Genomic DNA, 27365 nt, shown 5'->3' on the forward strand with positions numbered 1-27365 from the left:
CGAGCAACAGGTCATGCTGAGGGGCATTAGTACTAGTTTGAGCCCCTGCAGTGGGCAAAGCGAGTTAAAACAGCTCATTTTTGTGGTGGATTTTCTCCCCTGTGCTGTACCGAGGGAAGATTTTGCTTGACATGCCAAGCGCGGAGCACTTTTGCTGCCCGACCGCCCGGTGAAGTCCAACTCCAGACAAGAAGATTGGAGTCAAGCGCCAGTTTTAGAACATGCAATCACCGCCTTGACCGCAGCGGACCGTCAGCGTTGCAGTAACCGAACGGCTGCTGCTGTACACAGGCGTAAATGCCTTGCAGGTGACGGAGAGCTCATATTTGGAAGGTGCTTCTGGAGGTTCTCAAATGAAGGGCATTACGCAAACACCATCTGCGACACGATGCCGGGCCCTGATCCGGCACTGTGTTGTTCAGTATGGGCACATCAGGCCCAGCAGGGCTTTTCATGCCTACTCACTGTTACAAGGCAGAGACGCAACCTGAGATGGGGAAACCCTAGCACGTTATCTATAAGGCCTGACCCCAGGGAAAGAAGGAACATCGCAGATGAGATTCCCATACCACCCCCCCCCCCCATTAATGGGATCCAGTTACACACGCAAATCACACTTACCCTGTCTTCAGCTACTTTAAGCCTTTATTTTTCCTGCATTTTAAAGCAATGCCTTCAGGAGGAGGCTTGCAAAACATTTACGCAAGAAGTGCAATCAAAGGCAAAAAAGGTTAAGAACTCATTTATCAATGCAACAGACTTAGCCAGACACGGGTAAGCGGAACGCTGGTTATTTTTATCCAGCCACATCCAGTACTTGCATATATTGGGTGAAATGGATCTCTTCTGTAACATGTATATCCCTCCTTCAAGAGCTCTTTAGCACTAGGAAACACACTGTCAGACGTGATTACTTTTCTCTAACCATTTCAAACCAGCCTCTCAGCAGACTGCTGAGTAAGCTTTCGGGCTCCTTGCTCTCCACCACAGTGAGAATGCAGGTAAGAACCTAACAGCTCTAAGGAGAGAAAGCAGAGGATTAGCTACACTGCCTTAAAAGGAGGTGGGGGGGGGGGAAAAGGAAGGCAAAAAGCAGCCCATCAGTAACAGATACTTCTAGGCAGACCTCCAGAACCCAGCTCTCTAGTGGAAATGAAGGTGGCCCTTTTGGATCAGCAAACAACTTTCCAAGGAAGACAAGTTGTCACACTACAGTGAGGCATAAAGCTGTGTGATCTCCTAAGCTGAACAGGCTCCAGTACAGTCCGTTACATGGAAAGCAGCAATCTCTGCGGATCAAGTTGTACCATATTTCCTCACATGCAACAGGCCCCCAAATAAAAGTATTCACCTTGTTTTTGAACAGCGGAATGAAGATCTTTCCTTGGGCCCTGGGGTCGGGGGTGGGGAAAGTATCCACAGCCAGAGGCTAGGGAAGGAGCCCTGCATGCAATGCACATGCAGCCTAACTTGTGGTTTCTCCTGGCAGAGGCTGAAGCAGCAGGAACGGCTGTTGCCATATTTCCTCAATTATAGATAACGTGCAGCTCAGTTGCCGGCAGCCGAAATAGGTACCGATCCACGTGGGCCAGAACTGATCCAATGGCGCCACCCGCGTTTGGAAGAGGGTGTTCTGCTGGTGGAAGTCTGGTCCTTCAGGTAAGAAACGACATTCAAGCTAAACCAACACCTCACTGAGATGCTGACTGGGTTGGCCCCAACAGTTCATCTCCAGCTTGGAGTAATGTATTCTGGGGACCTCGTTTAGGCTGCTTAAGGTCTTCACCACCTGCTGCCTCACCGCAGCTTTGCATAATTAAACACTGGGGATGAACCCAAAGCAAGACTGGGGAAACCTTCAGTGCCTCTGTCAAGTTCATCTCAGCTGATGTTTAATGTCTAGATCCAGGCATCAAAAAGAGGCAAAGACAAGACATTTTATACCAGCCTTACAAACCAGTAACATTTTTTTTGCTTTAAAAGTGAACCTTGTAAATGTAAGATCTGGGCTGCAGAGAAAAGTATCACCATCAGCTGGCAATTCTCTTCTGCCTTTTTTTAAACCCTAAAGTCACTACGAAGAAATGCATTAAAGAGCACTTCTATGCTCTTTTGTGGCTGGTAGGTTGTCTGTCCCATCTTATTCATTTGCTCTTTCCCCCTTGCTAATTAAGGGCTGAATAAAGGCCATTTTGTACCGTGCTTAGACCAGTGGAATCCTACTTCATGCCCAAGACCCAAGCGCTACTGCAGTACAATCTCCAACAATACCAGGAAAGCTAAAAACAGGACGAGCATGTGAGGCAGCAGAGACTGGAGTATGCTTTGTGGTGTTATTCCCAAATTCATTCAAAATGAGCCTTCTGAGAGACAGCAGGAAGCAGAAAAAAAATGATTTGGGACATGAGGATGTGCCGGTTACAAAGCTGTAACGTGGGCTTTGTCCTCATGGGGAAAATTGACACTAACAGTTATTTGTGGATTAACTCCCACTTCAAACCACCTTATTCAAGAGTAACTGCAACCTATTCTGTAATAACTATTGCACTTTATCTTTGCAACAGGTACTGCTGCAGAGTGACTCCTCTCCTCCCCTCCCCTGCCCCTGGACTTACCAAGCAGATTCAGAGGCTCGGCCCTTCACGCAGGAGATGCTCTTCCATCCAGCCAGCCAGCCCGGGTACGGTGGAAGCTTACATGTTCAGGGAACAATAGCAGGAAAAACAGAGAGACCACACAATAAGCAGCACTGCGTGTGAAATACTGGTGTGTTTATTGGTTGGCACTAGATTACAACCTACACTCTTGTCAAACTTGCATTCACCAATTTTAGAAAGACAGCGAAGCCCTCCCCCTCTCGCACAACGCTGAGAGGAAACTTTTTCAAAGCAAAAAAGAAAGAAAAAAAGAAAGGAACTGCACTCGGATGTAACGGGCCCAGCTGGCAGCTCGTATAGTTCAGCAAAGCTCCCCGCACTTCTGAAGAAGCTATGCTGAATTACATCAGTTGGTGACGGGGCTCAAAATAGACAAAGATTTATTTAAAAAGCGGGATTGGGAGTTTAGTGATGATATCGCAGCTGACTCTAGATCAAAAAGAGTTCTTAGTTTCTGAACACGTCAAAAGAATGCATCTCAAACGTATCCAGATACCCAATGAACCGGGCAGCCTAGGCTTAACAGGGGCAGAAAAGAATACGCATCTCTGTTATCCCCAGGCTTGTCCTACAGAAAAAACTGTGTTTTGAGTAGATTTTACACAAAAAAAAAGTTGCAAAACCAAGGACGAGTCCAAGTCGGTAAAATGGGGACTACTTGGTGGAAATCAAATTTCAGAAACATTTTTGGCAAAAGGTATCAACCACAAAAAGCTCTTTTAAGACCAGCCGCATGGTTAGGATAGATTTAGACAAGCTTTTCAGTATGAAGGTACCTTCCATAGGCCTCTGGGAGAGCAGCAGGTAGCAGATGGACCAAAAGATTGTGGAAAGCTCCACATGGAAATAAAAGACAGGATAAGTCTACTCACTGGTGTGTTACTGCATCTCTCATCAGTTGGCTACCTGATAGTTTCTCAAATCCTATGTTTTATTTGGGTTGGTTTTTGCTTTTTGGGGGGGCACTTCTTTTTTACATATGATTTAACACAAACCTTTGTTCCATCTGCTATTTAGCTCTGCTGTGCCTGCCTCTCCGCAGAGACCCGATGAAAGGTACAGTGATACTCAAAAGTGTCTCTAAATCTACCCCAATCAAGCAAAGGTATCACACACAAAAACTCCTACCTCTCACATATTTCTGGGACTGTCATAGCTACTTTGCTCCAACGCTTTCAAAAACTTCTTTGCTAGTTTCATTTTCCTTAAAGAATTATTCCAACTTGTAATATTACCAAGAAAGTCCATTTTATTAAAAGAAGTGTGACACCACGTGGTGGGTTAAGAGTACATGCTGTAACCAGAAAAGGAATCTTAAAAGGCATTCAATGTCCAAATTTTATTTTTAAAAAAAAAAAAAAAAAAGTCATCGAGAGCTGGATAGCAAACTCCTAAAATCCCAGTCTTATTTTAATTCTGACAACCTGGCTTGCTTTGGGGGGGGGGGGGGGGGGGGGGCGGGGAGGGAAAACTGGCATAACAAAAACTCATCTGATGTTTCCATTTGAAAACTGAATTAGCAGACAGCAGTAGCATGAGAGCCAACATTGATTTTTCCGATCAAAAACATCCATTTCTCAGCATTAGCAGGAATAAGTGGGGCTTACAATACACAGGGCATTACCAACCACACACAGATATAGTATTTATATGCCAGCCTCCCAGTTCTGTACATTTTAAGTGACTCAATGCATCTGTGCTGTTCAGAAAACATCTCCCAGAAGGACAGCTTGGTTTGGTAGTTTTAGCTGATTCTGCCAGCTGCAGAAGTAACCAGAAGAGGTAAGCGATGTGGGTGGGACCTGGACCCATCTCACAGTCACGTCCTTGGTCGTTCGGATAAATTCAAATGCTCCATCTCAGGTAGAGCCACGTACAGACACAAGTGAATAAAAACCAACAGCTGTCATAGTCAGAATCCCCCAAACATTTTGGTCTTGGAGGTATCTTGGTTAGATAAGGAATGACAACAAAGTCCAAGACAATTATGCCTCATCAGGGCTCACTGAAGCCAAACTTGTGCTGTTTTACTGCAAAGGACACCAGCTATTTCTTTTTTATAGGTAGTCTGAGAGTTTTGATCAGATCTGGGGTTCGGTTTGTTAAGCTGGGGTGTGCGAGTAGATTTTCTCAGCATAGTGTTTCTGTGAGAAGAGAGAAAGCAGGGTGGAAAGTGCAGATTTGGGATCTTGTACAGAATCAAAACTATGCTGCTGGATACAGGATGCTTAGAAAATGCAGGTGGAAATCCCAGATCTATTTCTGAGAAAATAACTAGCACCATTCTACACTCCCAAAAATGATGTTTTCACATGAGACTAACAGCTAATGCCAGAAAGGGAGGGGGGGGGCGATCTTTTTCACGAGAATAAAAAAACATTTAAATGCATCTTAAATCCAGCTAAAGCATTCTCCTTTCAGCCTGTCTATTCCCCCTTCCTTGATTAAGTAGAAGACATCATGACAATTTATGTGCTCCCTTCCATCAGAAGAATAGAAAACTCCTCGCAAAGACAAATGCATTGTAAGGAGGTGAGGGAGTAGGGATGCAGGCAGCTAAAGGAGCTGCAGGAGGTCGAAATGAGCAGGACCCTAAGAAGTAACGTGTCCAGGGTCCCAATCCTTCATACGCAGGAGGTGATGCTGTGACAGGAAAGGAAGGACTTTCCAAGATCTGCAACCGCAGGTGGAGTTCAGAGCTGTTCGAGTCAGTAGTTTTATGCAGAGGTATTGTTCAAGCACGCTTGCCTGCCCAGCATTAGTCTGAAAGTCTCCGCAGGATGACAGACAACGGGTATCTTTGAACAAAGGACCGGGCTGGCGATAGCATGACACAGAAACGGTACTAATCCGCTGGAACTTCCTCTGCTCTATTTGACACAAGCTGAACGCGAGAGATTCAGGCTTTAAACTTGCCCATCATTTAAGTGCTCAAATTGCTCTCGAGTTCCTGAAACAACAACAGATTTCCTCCTCTACTGCACACACCGAGGCCCCACACAAGAGCATTTCCCTCTCTTCTCATGCATGCAGATAAGACCATTTTGTTCGGGACTTCCAAGTCCCGTTGACAGCAATCACGGAGGCTTACTGCCATGCATGGAGGAACAACCCTAACTAGATCCACCTTGCAGGAAGAGAAGTTTCCTTAAGCCTTATTTGCATTAAGGAATGGACTTGCAGGTCCTACCGAACCGATGCTGCAAGCCTTTCCTTGCCAGTGTGATTTGCAGTATAGCTACAGAGCGCTCGACTGAGATGCAGGGCAGGCAGCCAGATTGCGTGTGACAAACGTTGTGTTTATATTAGACATTTTCCAGCACCAATTGCTATCAACTGTTGTCGGCAAACCGGTCATTTTTCTGGAGTGGATGGGACAAAACTGACAGCATCCAAACCAAATTGCCTTTCCTTCACTGCCTACCGTGGAACTACTTTGAATTACTGCCAGCTATGGATTTCCATTCAGGGAAGGTAAAAACAGCACAGTACAGACCCCCTCCCGCCCCCCCAACACACACACGCACAAAATAGCACTTAGAAAAAAAAAAAAAAAAAAAATCAGAAATCACCCATTTCTTTCCAGACAAGAACAGATCATTTACCCACATAAGAACATTGCATTTAGTACTGCCATTTTAAAAGGGAGAAGTAATGAAGAAATCAGGAGGTACATTAGCCTAAGAGATGAGGGAAGGTAGTGTCCTTTTAATAATAAAAAGCAAGAAAAGGAAATGCACTTGTCCTTCGGGGAGGAAAACGTTTAATCTGTGCACAGCAGCTCTTGTAAAATGCCAGTGCTAGACTTGGGAACAAAAGCAAGGCCTCCAGACTTTCTGACCCAAGGATTGCATGCCCCCGCCGTCCTCCCCCACTAGCCAACACTGCCCCTAGTCGTGCAGCCAGGACTGAAAAACCGCCTTTGTGGTACACAGGAGAAGGCCAACTGATTTTGCTCTTTGGAGTGATGATCAGCTTAAAGAAGATTCAAGACCACAATCATCTAAAATCACCCAGAAATGCTAGTGAAAGGCATTAGCAGCATTCATCTAGAGGCTTCCCCTCTCTTCTCCCAGTCCCAAGGTCATCATTGTACCAGGGTCCCACGTCCTACCTCCCCGTCAGACCTTTTCTACCCAAGGACTGGTTGCAATTCTCTCTACAGGGCATCTCAGGGCAATGTCTGCAACAGCTCCTTCTGATCTAAGAGCGAAGGGTCTTTGAAGTGCAATCCCCAGCAGAGTAACACGTCGTCCTATTCCAGCACTGACACGAGTTTAATAGTTTCAGGTACTGGAGGGCACCCCCAAGTATCTGCCATTAGAGCACACGTGAAAATTACAGTTACAAAACACATAAAAGACAGAAGCAGCCAAATCCCAGAGTGCCCATTTTAAACAGACAGAAAAGAGCAGCGGATGCAAACACAAGCTTCCACCTATAAAATGTACCACCCTCCAGCTGCAAACACAACTACATGGACTTCAGTGAGGGCTTCCCTCAAGTAAAACCACAGATCCATAAATTAACAGTTCAAATACAAGAACATTTAAAAAAACAGACCCTCTTCAGACAAATAATAGCCTGTTGCCAAAGTTTTCTGGGAGGAATTTATGGGGCTGTTTCCCACCATCAGCACCCAAATGTTTTATTCTTCACGTCTTCATCTAATAAGTTTAGGGAGCAATTAAAAATGGTGGTCCAACGATGGAGACAGTATTTTTCATCTGCTCCCACCATTAGATCCAAAATTTTATGCAAATCGCCAAGAAATATCATACTACTAGATCTGAAATTTCTAGTCTCTCCTCTTAGATTAAGTTATGTTATAGATTAATATAATTTACCAGTAATATTAGGCTAATACTTCAGCTTTATCTAGTGGTATTAAGTGTAAACAGGTCAGCCGACCTTCAGAAACTCCAGACTAGGTCTTCCTGCTACAGGAGATGATTACACTGCCTCAAACCTACTACAGGATCCTCCCTAATTTCAAGAGATAAACATCTTCTACAGCTTCACCTTGAAACACTGTAGTTGTGAAGCTCTTATGATGCTATGCACCTCCTAAATTAATAGCCCAGCTTCGAGATGGTGGCATTTGCACACCATGCTTATAACTTCATGGCACAGGGCATCTTTAGTAGGAATCCCTGCTCCATAATCTGCACACCTATTAGCTGTCACAGTATCAATCCCACTGAGTCTTATTAATTTATACCAATTAAGGCATTTTGAATCTACGCTTTAAATTATTTACCACAGTCTTATTTTACAAAGTAGACGTTAACCAAGGCAAACGTTTTGCCAGACAATACACTTAAGAGATGCAAATGCAAAACATCCGTGTTTCCTAAAGTCTTGCCACAGCACAGAAAGCAGCAGGGTTTTCTGATCTCCTATAGCGAATTGTTAGCTTAAGTTACAATACACGCCATCTAGCAATGGAAACATGGATAAAACGGCTCTTCCAGTATTAAGCAGTAGTTGCTCTGTACACGGGTGCCATGAGCCAAGACTACAAAAAAGTCTGAGCCTCCACCTGCTGTTCACAATATTATTTTCCCACATCTGAAGTAAACTCAGCGCTACAAACCAAACAATCCAGCTTTGTGGGGAGGTCAGAAGACACTAGCTCTGTTTTTGGCAGTACTGTATACCAGAACAGAAAAATACCTCCATTCTCCTCGATGTTTCTCAGGAAAAGATACTACCCGCTGGGGCCTGAAAGCACTAAGATTTCCGGTTTCCTTATAATCAGCACATATCCACACAACTAACCACTAACGTGCTCACGTACAGTACTCTAGAGCATGGCACTTTGAATCTAAATGCAGATTATGTGAATAAATTTAAATGTGGAAAAGGAAAACCAGTCAAAGGATCTGCGCCGCAGGCTCTAAGTACAGCTCCTTGTTTTAATCCAGCAGGTAAATTCTTCCACCCTTTGAGCATTTTAATCTTGAGAAGGGCTAGTGGCCATAACTGATTTTCACTGAATGCACAAACTGCTGTTAGTTTAAAGCAGGCAAACCCTCACGGCTACATCAAACTAAAGCATGACCACTAGGCAGATTAGCCTTAAAGACACCATCTGCACTCTTGCGTGCCCAGGTTTAAGGCGTTCTAATGTCTGAGTTCCAAGTCAATTATTCAATGCATAATCTATATGTATTCAATAATAAGATCTTACCTCGGACACTTCCAGGTCCATAGTGTCAATCAAAAGACCCCAAACTTGCTTGCTCCTCAGGCCGGCAAGAGCTCAGGCTCTCGTAGAGCTGAGTGACCGCTCTCCAGAACTGCATGATGCTTGCCCAGTCCATGCAAAACCCCTACATGAACGGGGCCTTCAACATCCAGTGAGCAGTCAGCCTTGCTGAAAAGGTTATACTCAGAACTAAAAGGTTGGCTGACAAGCTGATGAGGGAAAAGCTGCACACAGAAGCTGCTCCAAAGACCTGAGCATAGTTATACGCCTCCAAGGGGAACCTAACCTGTCAGCTTACCCACCTGTTCTTCCCTCCCCTGAAGAACAGGAGGACCTGGTCCCAGGTACGTTCAGATGACTCCAACCAAATTAAGTAGGAAGGACCCGGCTGTATGCTTCTAATCACCCTTCTCTCTCGTAAAAGATTTATTGTTTTTACCATGAAAACCATCAACTTCATAGCCACTGCCACAGACTTGTATTTCTTATAATTTGCAATTGATGTAAGAGCTTCACACTTTGCCATACATTTCAGTAGTTCATTTGCAGGACACTTAAAATAGGCTGAACTGCAGATGTAGGAAACAATGTAATTTACTTTATTACATCAACTAAAGAAAAAAGCAGGCAATCTTTTTTTCTAGGGATCACTTGCTAGATCTATGCTATGGCGGATCTGAAATAACCAGGATTGTTAATAAGATGGCCTATTACGGGGCACTCCAATTGGTAAATTTTTTAGGAAAATGTAGTGGTGGACAATTTTGGGGGAAGCAGGAAGGGGCGAAGGAGGAGGGGAAAAGGCTGGTCAGATGTAAAGTAGCATTGCTAGTGAGGATAAAAATAAACATATGACTAAGAGGTGAAGAAACTAAGATACCTACTTAAGAACGGGCAGAAGAAAAGACTGGCCTGTATATAAAATTAAATCCTGGGGAAAAGTTTCCTTCCAGCAGGGTGATGCAGTTTTATTTATTGCAAATACTGAGTTCTGCCTTTTTAAATGCCCCTCTAAAGAGGCCTCACATGCCAATTAATTCAAAGTTAAAACCAAAAGATTCACAATAACTGCTTCAAGACCCCCATGGATTTTATATATTCTGCTGCACGTACAAAGACTTTTTAAACTGTGGGATCAGAGAACAAAAGTAATACCACTGAAATCACTGTTCACTGTACCAAACCTGTCTTTGAGAACTATTACCAAGAGCTTAAACCTGAACTTACTCCTCATGGGGGGCGGGGACGGGGCATTAGTATTCCCTATTAAATCTCCTTTATTACTGTTGCTAACTGCTTCAGCTTTACCAGGGCGAGTTATAATTGGAACCATGGTGTAGACTGAACTTTGGCCGCCATTGGTGCTTTTAGCATTTCCTTTCTGCTCTAAGCAAAGCTAAAGTAGTGCCGGGTCAGAATTTTAAAAAGGTATTTAGGTACCTAAAGATAAAAGAAAGGCACCTTCTAGGATTTTTCCACCATCACCCCCCATTTTTAGACACTTACGTACCCTTAAAAGGTCTTGCTCGTGGCATTTAAAATGCAGCTGGCAGGCTGCAGCTCGTCCACACCAGAACTCCCAACTTTGGCAGCACTGGTAGATCTGGATCAGTGTTTGACAGTGGGAAAAATATATGCAGTTTTCCTAGTGTAGAAAAGACCTCTTTCTCTGTGCTCCTTTTCTATCATTAGTCACTTGCAAGCAGAGAAGTGCAATAGGGCGCGTGGGAGAAACCATCACGCGCCGTCTCACTACTCAGTTACTCTTCCTCCTCTGTGGTCAGCCTTTCAGCTTGTTAGCCCCTGTAAGAGAACCCTCCTTACAGATGCACGGAATAAGATGTACAGCTGACAAAACATTAGGAATGGTCGGGTTAGTGGCCGCTTGATGTCCAGTTGAAAACGTGACTTTACTCACATTGGAACATCAGGTTCAAAAGGTGATGGAGGAAAACCCTAACACTGGCAACTCCAAGCTGAACTCTACATGCAATGAGTATCTGATACTTAATTCAATTGAAAATTCTGCTTGTGGACATTAAGGCAAGCATCCGAATCTTCATCTAAGTAGAAGCTACCAATGGACTTTCCAGATTCTTACAATCTTAAGAAAATTTCAAACCAAACCTAGAAATTTCCCCCACTCTATTTTATGGACGACTCCTAAGTCTACACTGGCTAAAACCCATTGCTCAAATCAAGATAGGAAGGGTACTGAAGGTCACAGAAGAAAGGGGAAAATCTGTAACAGATGGTTAAATCAGCACCAGCCCTGATTAACCGAGGGAGAAAGAGACATCACAGCGTTAAACTTAGGGCCAGCTTGGACAATACATACTTTTTTGGTTAAAATGTCCACTACCGCCAATACCAGTTCAGCAGCACTAGTCTTTGTGATGCTGGAAGTCTGTCGTAATCAAGTTGGTGCTAGCCACCACTGCCAGGGTTATGGAGCCATTATAAAAATTTGATATGTTTGCACCTAAAAAGGTAGCTTAATCATCAATCCCAAACCAATTAGGTGTCATTTTGGCTAACATTACTTAACTGGATATACCACCTGGCTACTTCAGGTATTACAGAACCTCAGACGGTGGGGAGGATGTGAATTTAATATACGGTGCCAACAGGGAAAGAGAGATTTACACATAAAAAGCCTTGCTCCCGATTTAAGTGCACAGCTGTTCAATAAAAACTACTTCCACCTGAGGTGCTGAATCTTCTATTTCCAGTTAAAAAGGCGTAACACCAGCCACTCAATGGAACTATATTAACAGCATCAAGTCATGCCACATTAAATATTTTCTTGGCACAATTTATTATTCTGACCCAAACAAATAAGCCATTAGCAAGTCATTAACAATATTCTACCCTAAAGTGTCAGTTTAACAGCCCTGTAAAAACATTTTTTAGATTTAAAAACAAACAAAAAAAAATGTGCATGCTATCGATATTAAAACTGCAGTTACCCTTTCGGGAGTACCAGCTGTTTTGTTGCAAAGCATTTTCAACATATTCATCTATACAGTGAAAGACAAAATCAATTGAAGGCAGTAAATGGCTGTGTTAGGTGCCGCTGACGGCTTGGTTAAGAGCGATCCTTTTATTTTCTTGTACATTTCTGGATATAGTATTTTAAGCCCTTTTTCAGAGTTCGGTTTAGGCTGCTCAACAAAGACCAAGAAGGGATTGTACATTCGTTTCTAAGTCAAAGGGAACTGAACTGGTGTAATTTAGGCTCAATTCCAGATGCTCAGTTTCAAGCTACTACTTGACTTAATGCCTCAGCATATTTCTTGCATGTGGCTTTTCATGTTGGTGATCACTGGCACTGCTTTTGGCCTTGGTCTCCCCATGATGAAAACAGGGAGAACCAGCAAAGGAACAGAAAGGGGTTTCAAATCTAACAGCTTCTTGCCAAAGTAGCAAGGCTACCACTTTCCATTATATCCCAGGCTCCGTGGACATTTCTATCAGATGGTTAGATTATAATTCCCTACTGGGAAGAGAGAAAGCTCTTGAACAGTCTTGAGCATTTATTAGAATAAACTGTGTTAAATAAAATAAAAAATAAAAAAAACCAGAAGAGTACTGCAGATTTAATTTCACATCTTGGCTCTGCTCTGACAAAGGAGAAGTCACTGAAGGCAGCAACCAGCTCCCGTCCCAAGCCAGGGATTAACTAATGCCCCTCCCAAACCTGTCCCTATCCCACCCCCTCCCAGCCCCAACCCTTTCCATTTTTACTTCCCAACTAGACAACACTGTTGGCAAATCAAGACAGCATGGAATTTACATCAAGAAAAACAAAACTAAAACGGAAGTGTGATGTGTGCCTATGCATCAGGGGAGCTACACTATCCAATGGTGTACTACTCCACACTAGCATCTCTGCCTGGGAGCCGGCTGTACCTTTATCACAGAGGGAGAAAGTTTAAACCTTCTGAGCATGCTCCGTGGTGCAATGAAGTGCTGCAACGCCACAGACAAGAGACTGAACACCTGAATTTTTTTCCCCAGGACTTCTTTTCAGGGACGCAACAGCCATTCCACCAAGGGTTCGTACAATAACACTCAGTAAGTACAATCCGATGCTTTAGCACAAGTTACAATATCCAGTTCAGCACGGTGTAAGGCATGTGGACAAGAAGGGACACCAGCAAAACGCAGCAGGATGGGAAAGAATTCCAACCCAGCAGGACAGCATCGGTGACTGATGCTCCAGTTTGCTAGACTGTAACCCCACTCAGAATCCCCGATTCCCACCACAGAGGAGGAAAATTCAGTTTCTATCGAAGCGTATCTGAGGCTGCTTGCTTTTGGCTGGGTGGTAAAAGACCAATTCCTTGCGTTTCACGCGCATGTCAATGCAGAAATGTTGGCTGAAGCTGTAGGAGAAACTGAACAGCAGGGATGTCTGCAGGTGATCAAAACTCTGCCCTCAACTTCAAGGTGTCACTGCACTAAAATTGCGGGTAGGAGTAAGGGATTATGGGGGAGTAAACTGGCCCAGCCACTAGCACTGTCACAAAAGGTATTGTTTTTTTCTTTTAAAAAAAACAACAACAACAAAACAAGGCAAAACAGATTAATTATGAAACCCTCTTTTTCAGAAGCAGCCTAGGTTTAAAAAAATTCCTGCGAAATTAAAAAGTTAGATTTCTCCATCTAAAAAAAAAAGAAAAAAAAAAAGTTTACACATACGCGCTGAAAGTGACCACCACACAAGGTCTGAAACAGCACCTTACAGTATAGACTCTAAGACTTGAAGAACTGATCTCACATTTGTAGTCTTCTTTAATTAAAAAAAGAAAAGAAAAGAAAAAGAAAAATGGCTATGGCTGGGAATGACACACACAGGAACACTTCAGAACACAAGGCAGGGGCGAGACTGGCGGCCTCGCTCTCCGGGTCATGGGAGCGGTGTAATGGGGAAGGGGCACTTCATGCACAAAATGTATTTTACAAAATACATATCCAAAAAAGCAAAAAAAAAAAACAAAACAAAAAACAAAAACAAAAACCCCGTCTTGCACTAAACCGCAACACTCTGAACATTTGCTTTGCCACAGGCTGCTGCCCAAGCCTTGCATGACAGAGGAGGCAATATGAAAGGGGAAGGAAGGGAGGGAGGGAGGGAGGGAGGAGGGTGGGTGGAAATCCACGTTTCAGTCTGTTTTCCAAAATCTCTCTCTCTCTCATAGGGACATCTTCAGTCATCTGATGTCGGACATCGAGCTCTCAGAGTACGTCGTGGTCATGACGGGGGTGCCATTGTTTGCCAAGCAGCCTTGCCTCAAGGTTTCAAAATAGGAGGCCTGTACTGGTTTGTGACACTGAAGAACTTTTATGGCATCTTCTATTTTAAACCATTCCCTTTTCCTTCCTGTGGGCAAAGAGACAAATTAATTTTCTTGCTCCATTTACTAAAGAGACTTTTTGTTAAGCTTTTTGCTCTTGACTAGCTCTCTATCAACATCAAACATGGACATGTTGCAAAACTAAACTTGGCCTGGAGCCCAACGCTAGTTCAGAAATGCCAGGAGCCTTGTCTTACTAGTCTTCTGATCCCTTACCAGCTGTAAAAGTAAAGTAAAAGAAGCCTCCACCTCCTCCTTGCTATCATTAGGGTAACAAATCCACCATCCAATAAAAGTCGTTTTGGATTCTGATTTTCTTTCCTTCTTAAAAAACTAAAGACAAAAAAAAACACGGGGCTCTTTCTATGATTTCGGTGCAGGACATAAATGGACAAAAACCCACCTATTTTGAAACAACTCATCATGGCACATTTTGAATCCTACCATCTCTTCCCCCCTAGCCCCTCCCCCTTTTTTGAGGAGGGGAGGGGGAAAGAAGCTCATGAAAAGGAGGAGAGCAATGATACTTCCTAGAGCTTAGCACAGCATGAGTAAGTGCTATAAAAGTGTCCCCACACATTCGCCAGCGCATATCAAATTCTAGTTTACAGCATTCATCTCCTATTCTTGTAGTGGGATGCTTTCTGAACACAGCCTGCCCACAAGCCAAATCATGTGGGAGGGGTTTTAAGCACTACTGACAAATATCCTTTGGGAACTATACTAACCAGCATTTTCATTTGGAGCTCAGATTTTCAGGAGAAAAAAAATGATCAAGCCATACTAACATTAAAACTAGAAAAAAACCCAGAGTAGATAAGTCCTCATTTACACTGCCTAATACAGTGGCTCTCAATCTTTACAGACTCAAAACACACCGTACAGGCACCTTTACAGACTCAACGCATAACTTTTCTAAGTTAGTGGCACTCCATTTCAAAAATGAATTTCATTTGTTTTTTGACTATGGAAAAATAGAGCCATTTTTTGGTTTAAAAAACAAACAAACAAACCAAACCAAACCAAATCTCAGAAAGACCACAGGTCAGAATGTTTCTGATATAACGGATCCCCATTTGGCATCTCTGGGTTCATCTTGTGAATTATATGTAGACGTTGCAGGGGTATTGGCTGTAGCTGCATTGGTCTCTAAGGACATAGGCAGACAAGGTTCTTTGGGTAAATCCAATACCTTTTATTAGATCAACTAAATAGTTGGAAAAAATTGTTCTTTACAAGCTTTTGAGTACAAACACTCTTCTTCAGGCAGAGGGAGAGTTTCCACTTGTTTTATGCTCTCCTGGATGGGATAGAAGCCAGTATAAGAATGCCAGTCAGTGACATTCTTGCATACTGGCTTCTAACCCATCCAGGAGAGCACAAAGTAACTGCAAACTCTCCCTCTGCCTGAAGAAGGGTGTTTGTACCCGAAAGCTTGCAAAGAACAATTTTTCCAACTATTTAGTTGGTCTAATAAAAGATATGAAGATGTTTACACACCTCACAGTGCCAGAAGCAAGAAGAGTCTGGCAAAACATTATGGTGCCAGCTTCTATGTGAGCCACGGAGCTGCCTCCAAGTTAGCGAGAGATGTTAAGGAGGAATCAAAAACCCAATCATATTTTTGACCTCCAAACAAACTAAAAGACAGGACAAGTCAACTTCTCTAAGTCTCTCGCACAAAGGATCCCAAGCTTTCTGCACAGAGGAGTGAGTGGGTAGGCAGCTGGCATGCTATGTCTACAGGGAAGCTAGCAAGAGTTTAAGGATCTTACCAATATTGACAGAATCCTCCCAGTCTTCCAAAACTTCTGTGACAATAAGTACGTAAACATAGGTTCTGTGTTTCCTGTCCCGGTTCTGAAATGCAAAGCGGACAGGTTTATAACCAAGTCTGCAAGCAGACAATAATAGCTTAAAAGTCTAAAAATTGGGGGGGCGACACAGACGGGGCATCTACAGAACCAGTGACAGTGGTCTCTGACTGCAAGATAAAAAACGCTATTCAGAGGGGATTAAGAGTTTGCGTGTGTAAATGGGGGGAGGGGGAGCGGAATCAAGGGAATCAGAATGAAGCAGTATGCAGAGGTCCATGCTAAATACACAAATGAAAGTAATTCCTCAAAATTATTTTCTCTACTACTGGACAGCACCGGCATTCCCAGCAAGAGGCCCAATTTTGGTAGCTGCTGGTCACCAGTAAGTCTGACAGAAATGAAAACTAAGGGAACCCCCAACCCTTGAAAACTCAGCACACATTTGCAAGGAGCCTCTTTTTTTTAATTTTATTTCCATATGCGATTGTCTAGTAGGGCCAACATGCAAACTGCTTCGCTGCAGCTGGAAGTGGAATTTTCACTGACATGACATTTTGCAGCAAAATTTTACAATCTCAGTAGATATTTTAATAAACTTACCTCAAAAATTCCTACTAATCTTCCTAACGTCCCTTTCACTCCAGCCTATGGAAAGTTGAGAGAGAAAAAGGAAAAGGGTTTAACTACCGCTGGACTCATTTCTTGATTTTCTGCTTGACTGAAGCATTCGTAAAAACCAGGAAGCAAAAAAGCAAGCAGTCAGTTCAGCTGAAAACAGCACAGTCACGAGAGGGATGATGTAACTGTACCATGAGCCCCACGAGTGCAACCAACTGCAGAAATTTGCATTAAAATAGCTTGGATCCATCTTACAATCCATTTGCTAAGCCAATACTTGCACTTTGATATGCCCTCAGTGAACCAACAGGCCCCACATGGGCAACTGAATAAAAGGACACAATAAACAAAGTTTGAGCCTGCATAAAACTCATGCTGTGGCTTCACAATTATCATTTAAAATGTTTCATCCAATTAAAAAAAAAAAAAAGCTTAAAAAAATAATTAAGAAATTCACTGTACAATGAATACAGAACATTTATTTATGCCTCTAAACTAAGCAGCGTCCCATCCCCTGGTAATCTAAGGACACTATATGCCCTCTGTGTTCCTGAAGTCTGCTAATTGAGACCAAGCAAATATTTGGGCAAAATATTACTCTGAAAATCTTTAATGGAGCAGAGTGCTTCTGCTTCTTCAGGAACAGGAAGAACACCAGGTTTGACATAACACGCAACTCAGTTATATCAAAGGTGACCTTCACCCCTGGCCAGGTATCTCAAACAGCCCATGACAAACACCACCTTTACACATAAGCCAACAGTTCTCAACCAGAGTGTTGCAATGCAGGCGCTGCTGCCACAGCAACAGCAGCCAAGTAAAACCACTCCACGTGCTCCTCCTGCATTAGGGCTCTGATCAGCCTCAAGCATAGATTTCATAGACATTAGGGCTGGAAGGGACCTCGGGAGATCATCGAGTCCAGCCCCCTGCCCAAAGGGCAGGAAGTCAGCTGGGGTCATAGGATCCCAGCAAGATAAGCATCCAAACAGGGGCAAACAGGACCAGGAAGGGCTATGTAGTAAAAAGGCAGCTCCTGCTTGCTTTAGCCTGATCAGAGCCCTAATGCAGCACTACTGTATGCATGTGCCAGCCCTTGCTGGGCTGGCTGCACAGCAGGCACCTGGGGCACTTATACCCAGAAGCAGCAGAACCCGGCTGAGAAGCACTCAGGTAAGATGAGGCAGCACCAACACTGGTTCTCAAAGTAGTAGTGGAGGGCACTCCACTAGCCTAGAGCCTGGACACAAAGCTACATGTGGCATGTAGGTGTATGATGAAAGTGGAGTGGAGATTTAATTTAGTGACAATTTACTGCTTCCCAGTAGCAGAAAGGTATTCTGATGATTCCTACTCATCTAGCGGCCAAGAGACTGCTTTCCAGGAAAACACTTTAAAAGTGAATAACTTTCATAATAAAAATATTAAAGATCACAATCAAGTCAGTGAATATAGGCAGAGACCAAAGTGGCATCATGGGGATTTGCATCTCACTCCAACCACTACTGATACAACCACCTGCAACAAGAACCCAATTGTGACACCCTGCACCCAAAAGCATTAATAAGGTCTGCAACTACGGCAATAGAAACAAGTAAAATATGGCAAGAGAAGCAGTCTCCTTGACCTGTGGTCTTGGACAACAGGCCTTCCAATTGATCTTTAATGTTTTTCTCAAATGTAAAATCCATGATTCCATCATTATAGCTGGTGCTTCTTCCCTCAACCAACACGTGACACGGACCACTGGCTGTGAGCAAACTCTGGAACAAGCTATTTTTACACAGCCATACAGACAGTTATCCAGGGCAATGTATGGTATGCATCACTGTACTTGAGACAGATTTCTTATTTGACCTTTGCAGACCAGTGCTTTGATCTGGAATTTCTAGTTGGTCTAAGGACGCAGGCAGGCAACCTTGCCTGCCTTGATCTGGAATGGAAGACTTCTGCGGCTGATCTGGACCAGTTTCTCTCTCAAAGTCAGCTGACAAGAGCTTCAGTTTGAGCTGGTATCAAAACTAGTCCCAGGGACAAGTAAGGGCAAACAGAAGCTGAGAGACATAACTCATGATCAAGCGCCTTTTTCACCATCCCAACCTGTGGGAAGCGCAGCAGAACAACCATAGCAGCGATCCATTCAAAGGCAAAAAAAAAAAAAAATGGGGAGGGAGGGGGAGGCACAAAAAGCTTCCACCTGTATGACACACAGCTGAATAATACTTAAAGCAGAGTCCAGTTGTCTGGGGGGTTTTTTTAGGTAAATCAAGGAACTACTCCCATAAACCACTGTTAAGGCAGTGATTGTCTCATAGCAGTAACAGAAATCAAACAGCTAAGGGAACTTTGTGAGTCTCAGAGTACATCTCTCCCTAGAAGATCATGGAAAACCTAGTTCAACTAAGAACCCTGGCAGGGAGAAAATAATGTGTCCATGAGCCCTTCAAACCATTCCCAGGTGGCAGTCCTTTACAGCAAGGAAAATGCACTTGGGACACAGGACTGCAAGAGGCTTCCTGAGCCATTAAGTCTAGTCTTCTGCATTTATGGCCAATCACCTGGACACCGAAGGATCAAAGAGCCTCGCTCACCAGCATGGATAGCCCTCAAGGGTTGCCTGCAAAAGACTGAACAAGACTATCCACTCCAAGTCCTCATATACACCCCAGCCACAGTTGAGCCCAGGAAATGACACAGATAAAGATCCAGGGAGACCAAAAGTGCTGCCAATATCTTGCCACTGTAATGGGAAGGAATTTGCTAGGTTCAAATGTACTCCGATCCAGGGGCAGAGCTGTGAGGATGCAGGAAGCATGCTTAGTAACCTTTCCAAGAATAATGCTCCTCCCACACATCTCCGCTGTAAAATTTACTAAAAATTTCCACGTCAAGAATCACAGCCAGACACAGCGCATTCTTCACTTGGTTCTCAGATAGGAGAAGGTTACCGAATCCTGCCCAATATGTCAGTCATTCCAGTTCCTGCTAGTTCTGGTGGGGATACAACACAAATACAAAAAGTCTAGCTGGGCAGCTACTATTGTTTGTGGGTTCACCCATGCAAACAGCAGCCAATTGAGCATTTTACCTCTATGCAGCCAGTCAGCCCATAAACCAAGCAAAAATACTACATAAGTTTTGCTCCTGATTTCTGAGGTTTGGTTGCCAGTCGTAGCCAAGCAAGTTGGCTTCTCACCTTACACAGATTAGACAGGCAGGCAACCAGTGAAACACTCCAGTACTCCAGCAGATGAGGGCCTTTTCAGCATCTGAGGTTGAAGTATTGTAAAGATCATGATTGCGGACATGGGCTTGGGAAGACAAGTCTTGAGTCAAATGATCAACCTCCTACCTCACAGAGATCACCTAGGACCACTTCAGGGATGAATTACGGTGCAAGTTTCATAGTTTCCCTTCCAGCCCCTAACCTAAGATCGTTGGGTCCAGTCCCCCTGCACTTGGGCAGGAAAGACCGCTGGGATCAAATGACCCCAGCCAGATGGGCATCAAGATGCTTTCTGAAGACTGCCAGGGTGGGTGCCTGTGGCACCTCTGGAGGGAGCTTCTTCCAAACCCTCATAAAGAAGTTTTTTCTCATGTCTAGTCTGAAGCAATCTTCGATCAGCTTGTGCCCATTATTTCTAGTCTTCCCCTGGGGGACCCTGGTAAATAGTTGCTCCCCCAGGCCCTGATATACACCTTATAAGCTGCCACCAAGTCCCCTCTGAGTCTTCTCTTCTCCAAGCTGAACAGTCCCAAGTTTTTCAGCCTCTCCTCCAACCTCCAATCATAAGCGTGGTCCTCCTTTGGACCCTCTCAAGCTTCTCCACATCCTTCCTGAAGCGCTGCACCCAGAACTGGACACAGTACTCCAGCTGTGGCCTCACCAATATCAAGAAGAGCAGGAGAATAACTTCCTTAATTTTGCTTGAGGTGCACTGGTTGATGCATGCCAGCGTACTGTTTGCTCTGCAAACTGTGGCATCACACTGGTGGCTCATATTCATTTTATGGGCAATCATGACCCCCAGGTCCCCTTCACATAGGGTGCTAGCTAGCATAGCGCCACTAAGCCTGTAAGTTTGTTGCAGATTTTTCCTGCTCAGATGGAGCATTTTACACTTTCTCAGTGCTGAACAGCATCTGGTTCTGGTTCGCCCATCTAACTTATCTATCTAGGTCCACCTGGATTGTTAAACTACCACGATGCGTGGCCACACTACCCCAAAGCTTAGCATCATCAGCAAACTTTGCCAGCGCGCATTTCACCCCCACATCCAGTTCACTGATGAAGTTGTTGAAAAGCACCGGTCCATGTACCAAACCCTGGGGGACCCCACTGGCTACCTTCCACCAGGTCGACACAGATCTGTCTGGGTCCGACCCCACAGTCAGTTTCCCACCCATCTGACTGTTGAACTGTTGAGTCCATAGTCCCCTATAGTTTTACCTTGAAAGCCTCACATGGGACACCAAATCAAAGGCCTTCCTAACGTCCAAGGAAACGACGTCTACCTCATCTTACCCAGGTGGCAAGTACCCGGGTCGTAGAAGGAGATGAGTCAGACACGACCAACCCGCGACAAAACCGTGCTGGCTATCCTTCAGAATTTTGCCTTCTACTAGCATATTGCGTATGGACTCTGAGAAATTTTTCGAGGCTTTTTCCTGGGTCCCCTCTCCCTCCCTTCTTCAAGATGGGTGCAACATTGGCCCTCTTCCAGTCTTTTGGGACCTTTCCTGAGCACCACGAATTCTCAAAAAGGTTCGCTAGCGGTCCTGCGATGACTTCTGCTAGTTCGTTCAGCACTCTTGGACAGAGCTCATTCGGTCCTGCTGACTTACAGATATCCAGCCTCTCTAGCTGTTCTTTCATCAGCTCTACATTGACTGCTGGTAGGTGATTATCCCTACTGTGTCTATTCTGTGTCATATTTGCATTCGGCAGGCTACCGCTCCGAGTTCAGGTCTCTTAGGTTGGGCACCAAGAGTCACTACAGAGGCATCCTCCAAATTTCATCTCTCCAGGAATATTCTATGCCAAGACAACTTTACAGTCTACAACAGCCAATGATTTCCAGAGGATCCAGTGCCGTGGCGTAACAAGCTAGCAAATCCCAAAACGAAAGGATATGTACTGACAATACACAAAAAGGAGGTTTTACCCATAGCTTGCTCAATCCCAGTCCCCTAGGAGAAACAGAGAAATGCTACGAAAATGCACTATGCAATATGTTTCATAAAAAAAAAAAAGTAAGTCTGTATTTGGACTACTGAATACAAAAAAGGTACGCAAAACAGAAAGCATCTTTTGTTTAAGTGGGCTCAAAGTTGCATAAACTTGTGGTGAAGGTTAATAAATGGAGTATAAAGCTGGAAAATTGAGTGAAAGCGTGTCACCTGAACCACATACAAGAACCTGCATAATCTAAATAAGTGAGGCTGCACAACACATGCGCACAGCCTGAAGTCATGAAGAGCACTTACAGCCACTCCTTGTAAATGCCAGGTTTTATTCCCAGGAAACACAAACATCTCCACTTGGTGCAAGACACAAATATTAATAAGGCTGTATACTGGATTATGTAGTTATGCAAATCTGGTGCGGCTCCTGCTCCTGAACAGTGTCACAAATCCCTGAGACATTCTTAAAGGCACATGCACACATTTGCATGCAAAATACATGATGCATTTTTTAAGTGCAGCCAGCCAAATGGAAGAAATTCATGAATCTCACTCATTTGATTCTTCAGGTACAAGACAAACTGCGGTATCTTCTCCACTGAAACGCATACTAACGAAGGTTGACCTATCATGTGATCTGATGTCACACACAGCAAAGCTATATAACACCAAATTAGAGTTGATTTCAAAACTCTAAGGTTTTACTCGGTAATCTCCTATTGGCCCTAAATATTAGGAGGATTGCTTAAAAACTATGATTTTGCAGAACTCAAGGTATTCTGCATCAACAACCATTAAGTTTTTTACAGTATTTGCAGTCAATCGTTATGGGCAGAACTGCAAATAAGGAAAGAGTGCCTCTTATCTTATAAGAGAACACCGTGAAACTGCTGGGCGGACATGGAGGTACAGAAAGAAACATTATATTAACTTGCTTTTATAGTGACCATTACCCTGGAATTTCTTTTCTGTTTTAGCCAGTCTAGCTTGAAACAACAGCATTGTTGTACCCTTCAGTTTCCATACAACAGCATTCCTGGAATATTTACCGTTCCTCCCACTCCTGGCCATTATCTCTAGGCGAGGATACAGCGTACAAAATCATAGAAATACTCTCAATGTAAGCATCTTAAATCTCTGCCTCCAGCGATGCTCCCCTTCCCCCCCCCCCCCCATAATATTAGGAATTTACAGGAAAATATGATCTAGGAACCCTGCAATTTACCCCAGCTTAGATTTTTGTTAGCAAATGCTTTACCCTTCCTCTGAAGAGCCATTACCGTTTCTGCAACAAGAATGCTTCTTAAATTTGCCAACTGCAAATTTTTAAAATAATCTTTTGATTGAACAAGATGAGATCTGAACAGCACATACAGCAACTGTTACGCTTGCTGAAGAGTGAACTACCTTTGTCGTTTTGTCCAAACGGATCACTCCACAAATGCAGAAGATGGGTGCACACCGATTACACCACATCCCGGATCACTTAACAAGACAAATTATGCTGCATGAAACTGTATATAACGACACAGGTCTCTCAAGGTAACGAAGTGACAGCTGCTCTAAAAAACAGATCTTTCCATCATCTTTGCTTCTATATTATCCTGAGGGAGAAATAGAGGATTCTAGTGGACTGTAGACACAGTCCACACATATTATCACAAGGTAATTTTTTAGCCAAAATATCAGCCCCGCATGACAAAGACAGAGTGCATGCTCTGTGCAATGATAACTTCTTCTTTTTTTAAGGAAAAGCGTTGAAGATCTCCAAGAACAGCAGGTTCGGGTTTCATAGCTGAAAATAAGTTTGCGTCAGATGCAAAAAGCAGCCTGCAGCAACACCATCTGTTCCTAGGGACAGCTTTTATTTCCTTGCATCTGAGCTGAAGAAAATGCCAGGTGGAACTCCAATTATTTTACTTTGCTCTATTAAGCTCAAAGGCTGCATCTATACTAGTTAACTGTTCACCACGAGGATTCAGCGAAAGACACCCAAATCCTAGCTACAACACAGCAATCACCTACCCAAGTTAAAGGCAAAGAATAGCTATTAAGTGAGAGACAAACACTAATACATATTCAGGGATCCTGGTTTTCTCCGCTTAAAAAAAAATCACAAATTCTCTGATAAAACACACAAATTCTCCTATTAAAAAAAAAAAAAAATTGCTGATTAACATGGAACGCCGCATATACATGTGCACGCACACACGCACAGAGGTATCAGTTGAACACAATGCTTCATTGGTATATTTACAATTATAAAGCCATTTGAAAGCCCACCAGTACCTCAATCACTATTATAAATAAATTCTAAATACCTAGAAAATTTGGCATTTGATTCTGGGGTTTTTATCATGGAAAATCAGAGTTCCCCTTGCCCTCTTCTTTCGCCAGGAAGCAAGTCCAGGCCCCTCACTCCCAAGCCACAGCCCCCCAGCCCTGCTGGTGCCCCTCACTCCCCTTCCCCACCCAAAGCCCCCCTTGCCCTGCTGGTGCCCCTCACTCCCCACCCACAGCCAGGCCAGGGACCTGGGTCCACAGACCCCTGTCTGCCACAACAGTGCCCAAGCCCCAGCTGCTCTTCCCCCATGGGTGACACGGCTGGAGCAGAGCCAGTGGGAGGCTGGACGTAGGCTGCCTGCTGCAGGCTCAGGCTCCTCACCCTGCTGCCCACCCTCCCAGGGCCTCTCCAGCTTAGAAGGTGGGACCCGGCATAGCAAGGCAGAGTGGGACCAGGCAGGGAAGCTCTGTGCCACTGCCAGGAGCCTCACGATGCTACAGCGAGGCACCCCCTGCAAACCCAGCAGCAGCAAGGAGCACAACTCCGTCCCGCCACCCCCGCTGTTGCCAGATGGGCAGGCAGTGCAGGGCTCACAGCAGCAAGAAGCTTCCCACCCAGCCCCGCTCTCCCCTGCCATGCTGAGTCCCTCCTGCTGGGCCACAGAGGTCCCAGGGGCAGGGCAGCAAGGTGGGGAGCCCGCCTCTGCCCTGCACACACATCTGGGGTCACATGCTCCCCCTGCCCCCTCCCTGGGAGCGCATACAGTGGCAGGAGCCAGCCCCCCCACCCCCAAGTTTCCAACAGTCCTGTCCCACTCCCGAGTAGGCCCCAAGACCCACACGCTGTCCCAGCTGGGCAGCAGCCCTGGCCCAAGCCCCACCCAACTCCCTCCCTCCCTATGAGGGCCTCAATTACCACCCCGTCCCAACACCAGACTTACCTGCGGGAGCTGCTCTCCAGGCTGCCTGGCAGCCATGTGCATGCCTACATGTGCACATGGTGTCCCCTGCCGCCCCACCAGTGGCCTTCCCCTCCCTCCCAGCAGCAAGGACCGCTGGCTCCCACTGAGGAGCCAGATTTTTTTTTTTAAGGTTTTTGTGTTGATTTTGTGGGTTTCGCAAACAATCCTGGATGTTCTGGTTTCCGCAAAATCCACACAACCACGATTAAGTAGGTCCCTAGGCTACACTCAGTGGATAATGACTAAGATTCCTATTTTTTTTAAACATGCTCTTCATTAGATGCTCCAAACTGGGTATTACATACCATTTCCCAAGATGAAAGTTTGGGGAGTGAGGGGGGACACAGTAAAGATCCAGTAATCAAGAGTACCGTAGGAAAAATGTGTTCCTACGGTACCCATGTTCTGCATCAGTAATTTTTGTTCTTAAAAGTAACTTCATTTCTTCCAGAGAGCGAGCACTAGGGTCTTTCTGAAGTTAACAACTGTAATAAAAGATTTTAGCTACATGTTTCAGCCACTTGTCAGCTACAGAAAGATTTCTAATCTGCAGAAACAGCTGCTGCTCAGTATGCCTGTTTATTGCCACTGTGGCAAAGAAGAATGTCTAAGTCTCCAGTCACAGCAGATCTGATGCCTATGCTGGTGGGTGTGACAAGTGTAGGTACTTGTCGAGTTTAATGCGTCTCATAGTACCCATTAATATGGATGAAGGACCCCCTAACTCAAACTAGAACAAAGAGAAATTAAGCAAGTCGCTTAACATCAATGCTTGGTTTTCATTTCATATTTTAAAAGGCATGAAAACCAGGAAGTGAAAGAGGCCAATCCAGCTTCCTTACACAGAGGATGAGATCTATTTCAGGGACAAAGTTTTATGAAATGCATGAACAAAAACATGATGAGACCAAAACGGAAAAACAGGAATTACAAATGTTAAATGCGGTTTAAACTCGGGCATAGCAGGAGAGGAGTTTTTCAAATGATCTGGTATTCCAGAAACTATAGAAATAGCACCGTTTAGACACACTTAGAATGAAAGTCACTTGAAGCTTACACAGATCAACCACATTAGCTTTTTTTGGTCCACAACTGCTCTGTTGGGGGCGAGACAGAAACTGAAAGTCATCTGTTGAGAGGAAGCAGAAGCAAGCAACAGGACAGATCAAACCGTGTAATATATCCCAGCTGGGATATATCGTACAGGACAGTATTTAGTATCTACTACTAGTATTCAGTAAAATCCAATTCCAATCCCTCAGACAGACACAAACTAATAGTTTTCCTCCTGCTTTCCTATTTGTTTAGGAATAGAAGTTAGATCCAAGTCAGAAAGTAACAGACTGGGGAGGAAGACGCATTTTGATCCTGATACTGGGGAGGTTGTGACCCTGAGTAGACAGCAGCAGGTGGGAGAACAGCCTTTGATGCAGTAGTGCTGGACAGAGCCTATTATTAGCATTTGTCCCTTCCACCACTGGCAGCGGAAGCTGCAAAAACAGTTAGAGGCTTATCTACCTCCAGACAATAGCTGGTTTTTACTTCTTCCTGTCCAAAGAGGAGCAAGAAAAGAGCCCATTCACCACATCCAAACACAGGCAAGTGAGACCAGCACCTGAGAGACTATCCAAGTAGCGGGAACACTACTCTTTATTGTCAAATAAACCTGAAGCAGGACATGGGAGCTATTTTATAACGGTTGTGTGATATGCCAAAAAGACTAGTACCACACACCGAATACAAAGCATCATATTAACCATTGTCATAAGCAGACAACTGTGGTGGCCTTCAATACAGGTACTTTTGGTCTATTTTAACTACACAATTATGATAATTTAAAGTCCAATTTACTCTATTACTGCTTCTAGCCTTCCCAACCTGCCCTCCAGGACCAGCTTCTGCTAATAATAAAGGTTATAGCAGATGAAGAAGTACATTTAATATTAGCACATACATTTGTCACCTGAAGTTTCAGAATGTAGTTAAGTACAGCTTATACCTTATGACCAGGGCCGTCTTGAAGTCAGGCCCAACATTCAAAGCAGAATTAAGTCTGAGTATCTGTATATCCTGCAAATCAGGAATTTGAATACTCTGATGTTAAGTGTGACAAACTACATTTCAATTAGCATTTAGTGATAATTAATGCGACTGCAACCACACCAAGATCAAATGTATGTTGTGCAGACAGCAGGTTACTTTCTGTCTTTACCATTTGCATACACAGGATGTGTTAAAATCCACAAATATTTAATTAGTAAATCTAGGGGTGC

General features: G+C 44.2%; 1 protein-coding gene and 1 long non-coding RNA gene across 2 annotated transcripts in view; one reads left to right on the forward strand and one right to left on the reverse strand.

Annotated features, from left to right (window-relative positions):
• The first annotated feature begins 760 nt into the window (after positions 1-760).
• LOC149853825 (uncharacterized) lies at positions 761-11515 on the forward strand. The gene is made up of 3 exons (XR_016438827.1): positions 761-1001; positions 1490-1659; positions 2565-11515. It is a non-coding gene; the product is annotated as an uncharacterized LOC149853825 (long non-coding RNA).
• Positions 11516-11667: 152 nt separating this feature from the next.
• The window catches only part of NUDT3 (nudix hydrolase 3), a 42651-nt gene continuing 26953 nt past the window's right edge, over positions 11668-27365 (reverse strand). The window contains exons 3-5 of the mRNA XM_090024871.1: positions 16646-16690; positions 16004-16088; positions 11668-14254 (exon numbers count right to left, since the gene is read on the reverse strand). Coding sequence (XP_089880997.1) covers positions 14085-14254; positions 16004-16088; positions 16646-16690 — 300 coding nt within the window. The 3' untranslated portion in view covers positions 11668-14084. The remainder of the gene's footprint in view (positions 14255-16003; positions 16089-16645; positions 16691-27365) is intronic.

Source organism: Crocodylus siamensis, chromosome 13 (assembly GCF_052110815.1).
Source record: "Crocodylus siamensis isolate JL-2025a chromosome 13, ASM5211081v1, whole genome shotgun sequence".
Lineage (NCBI taxonomy): Eukaryota > Metazoa > Chordata > Crocodylia > Crocodylidae > Crocodylus > Crocodylus siamensis.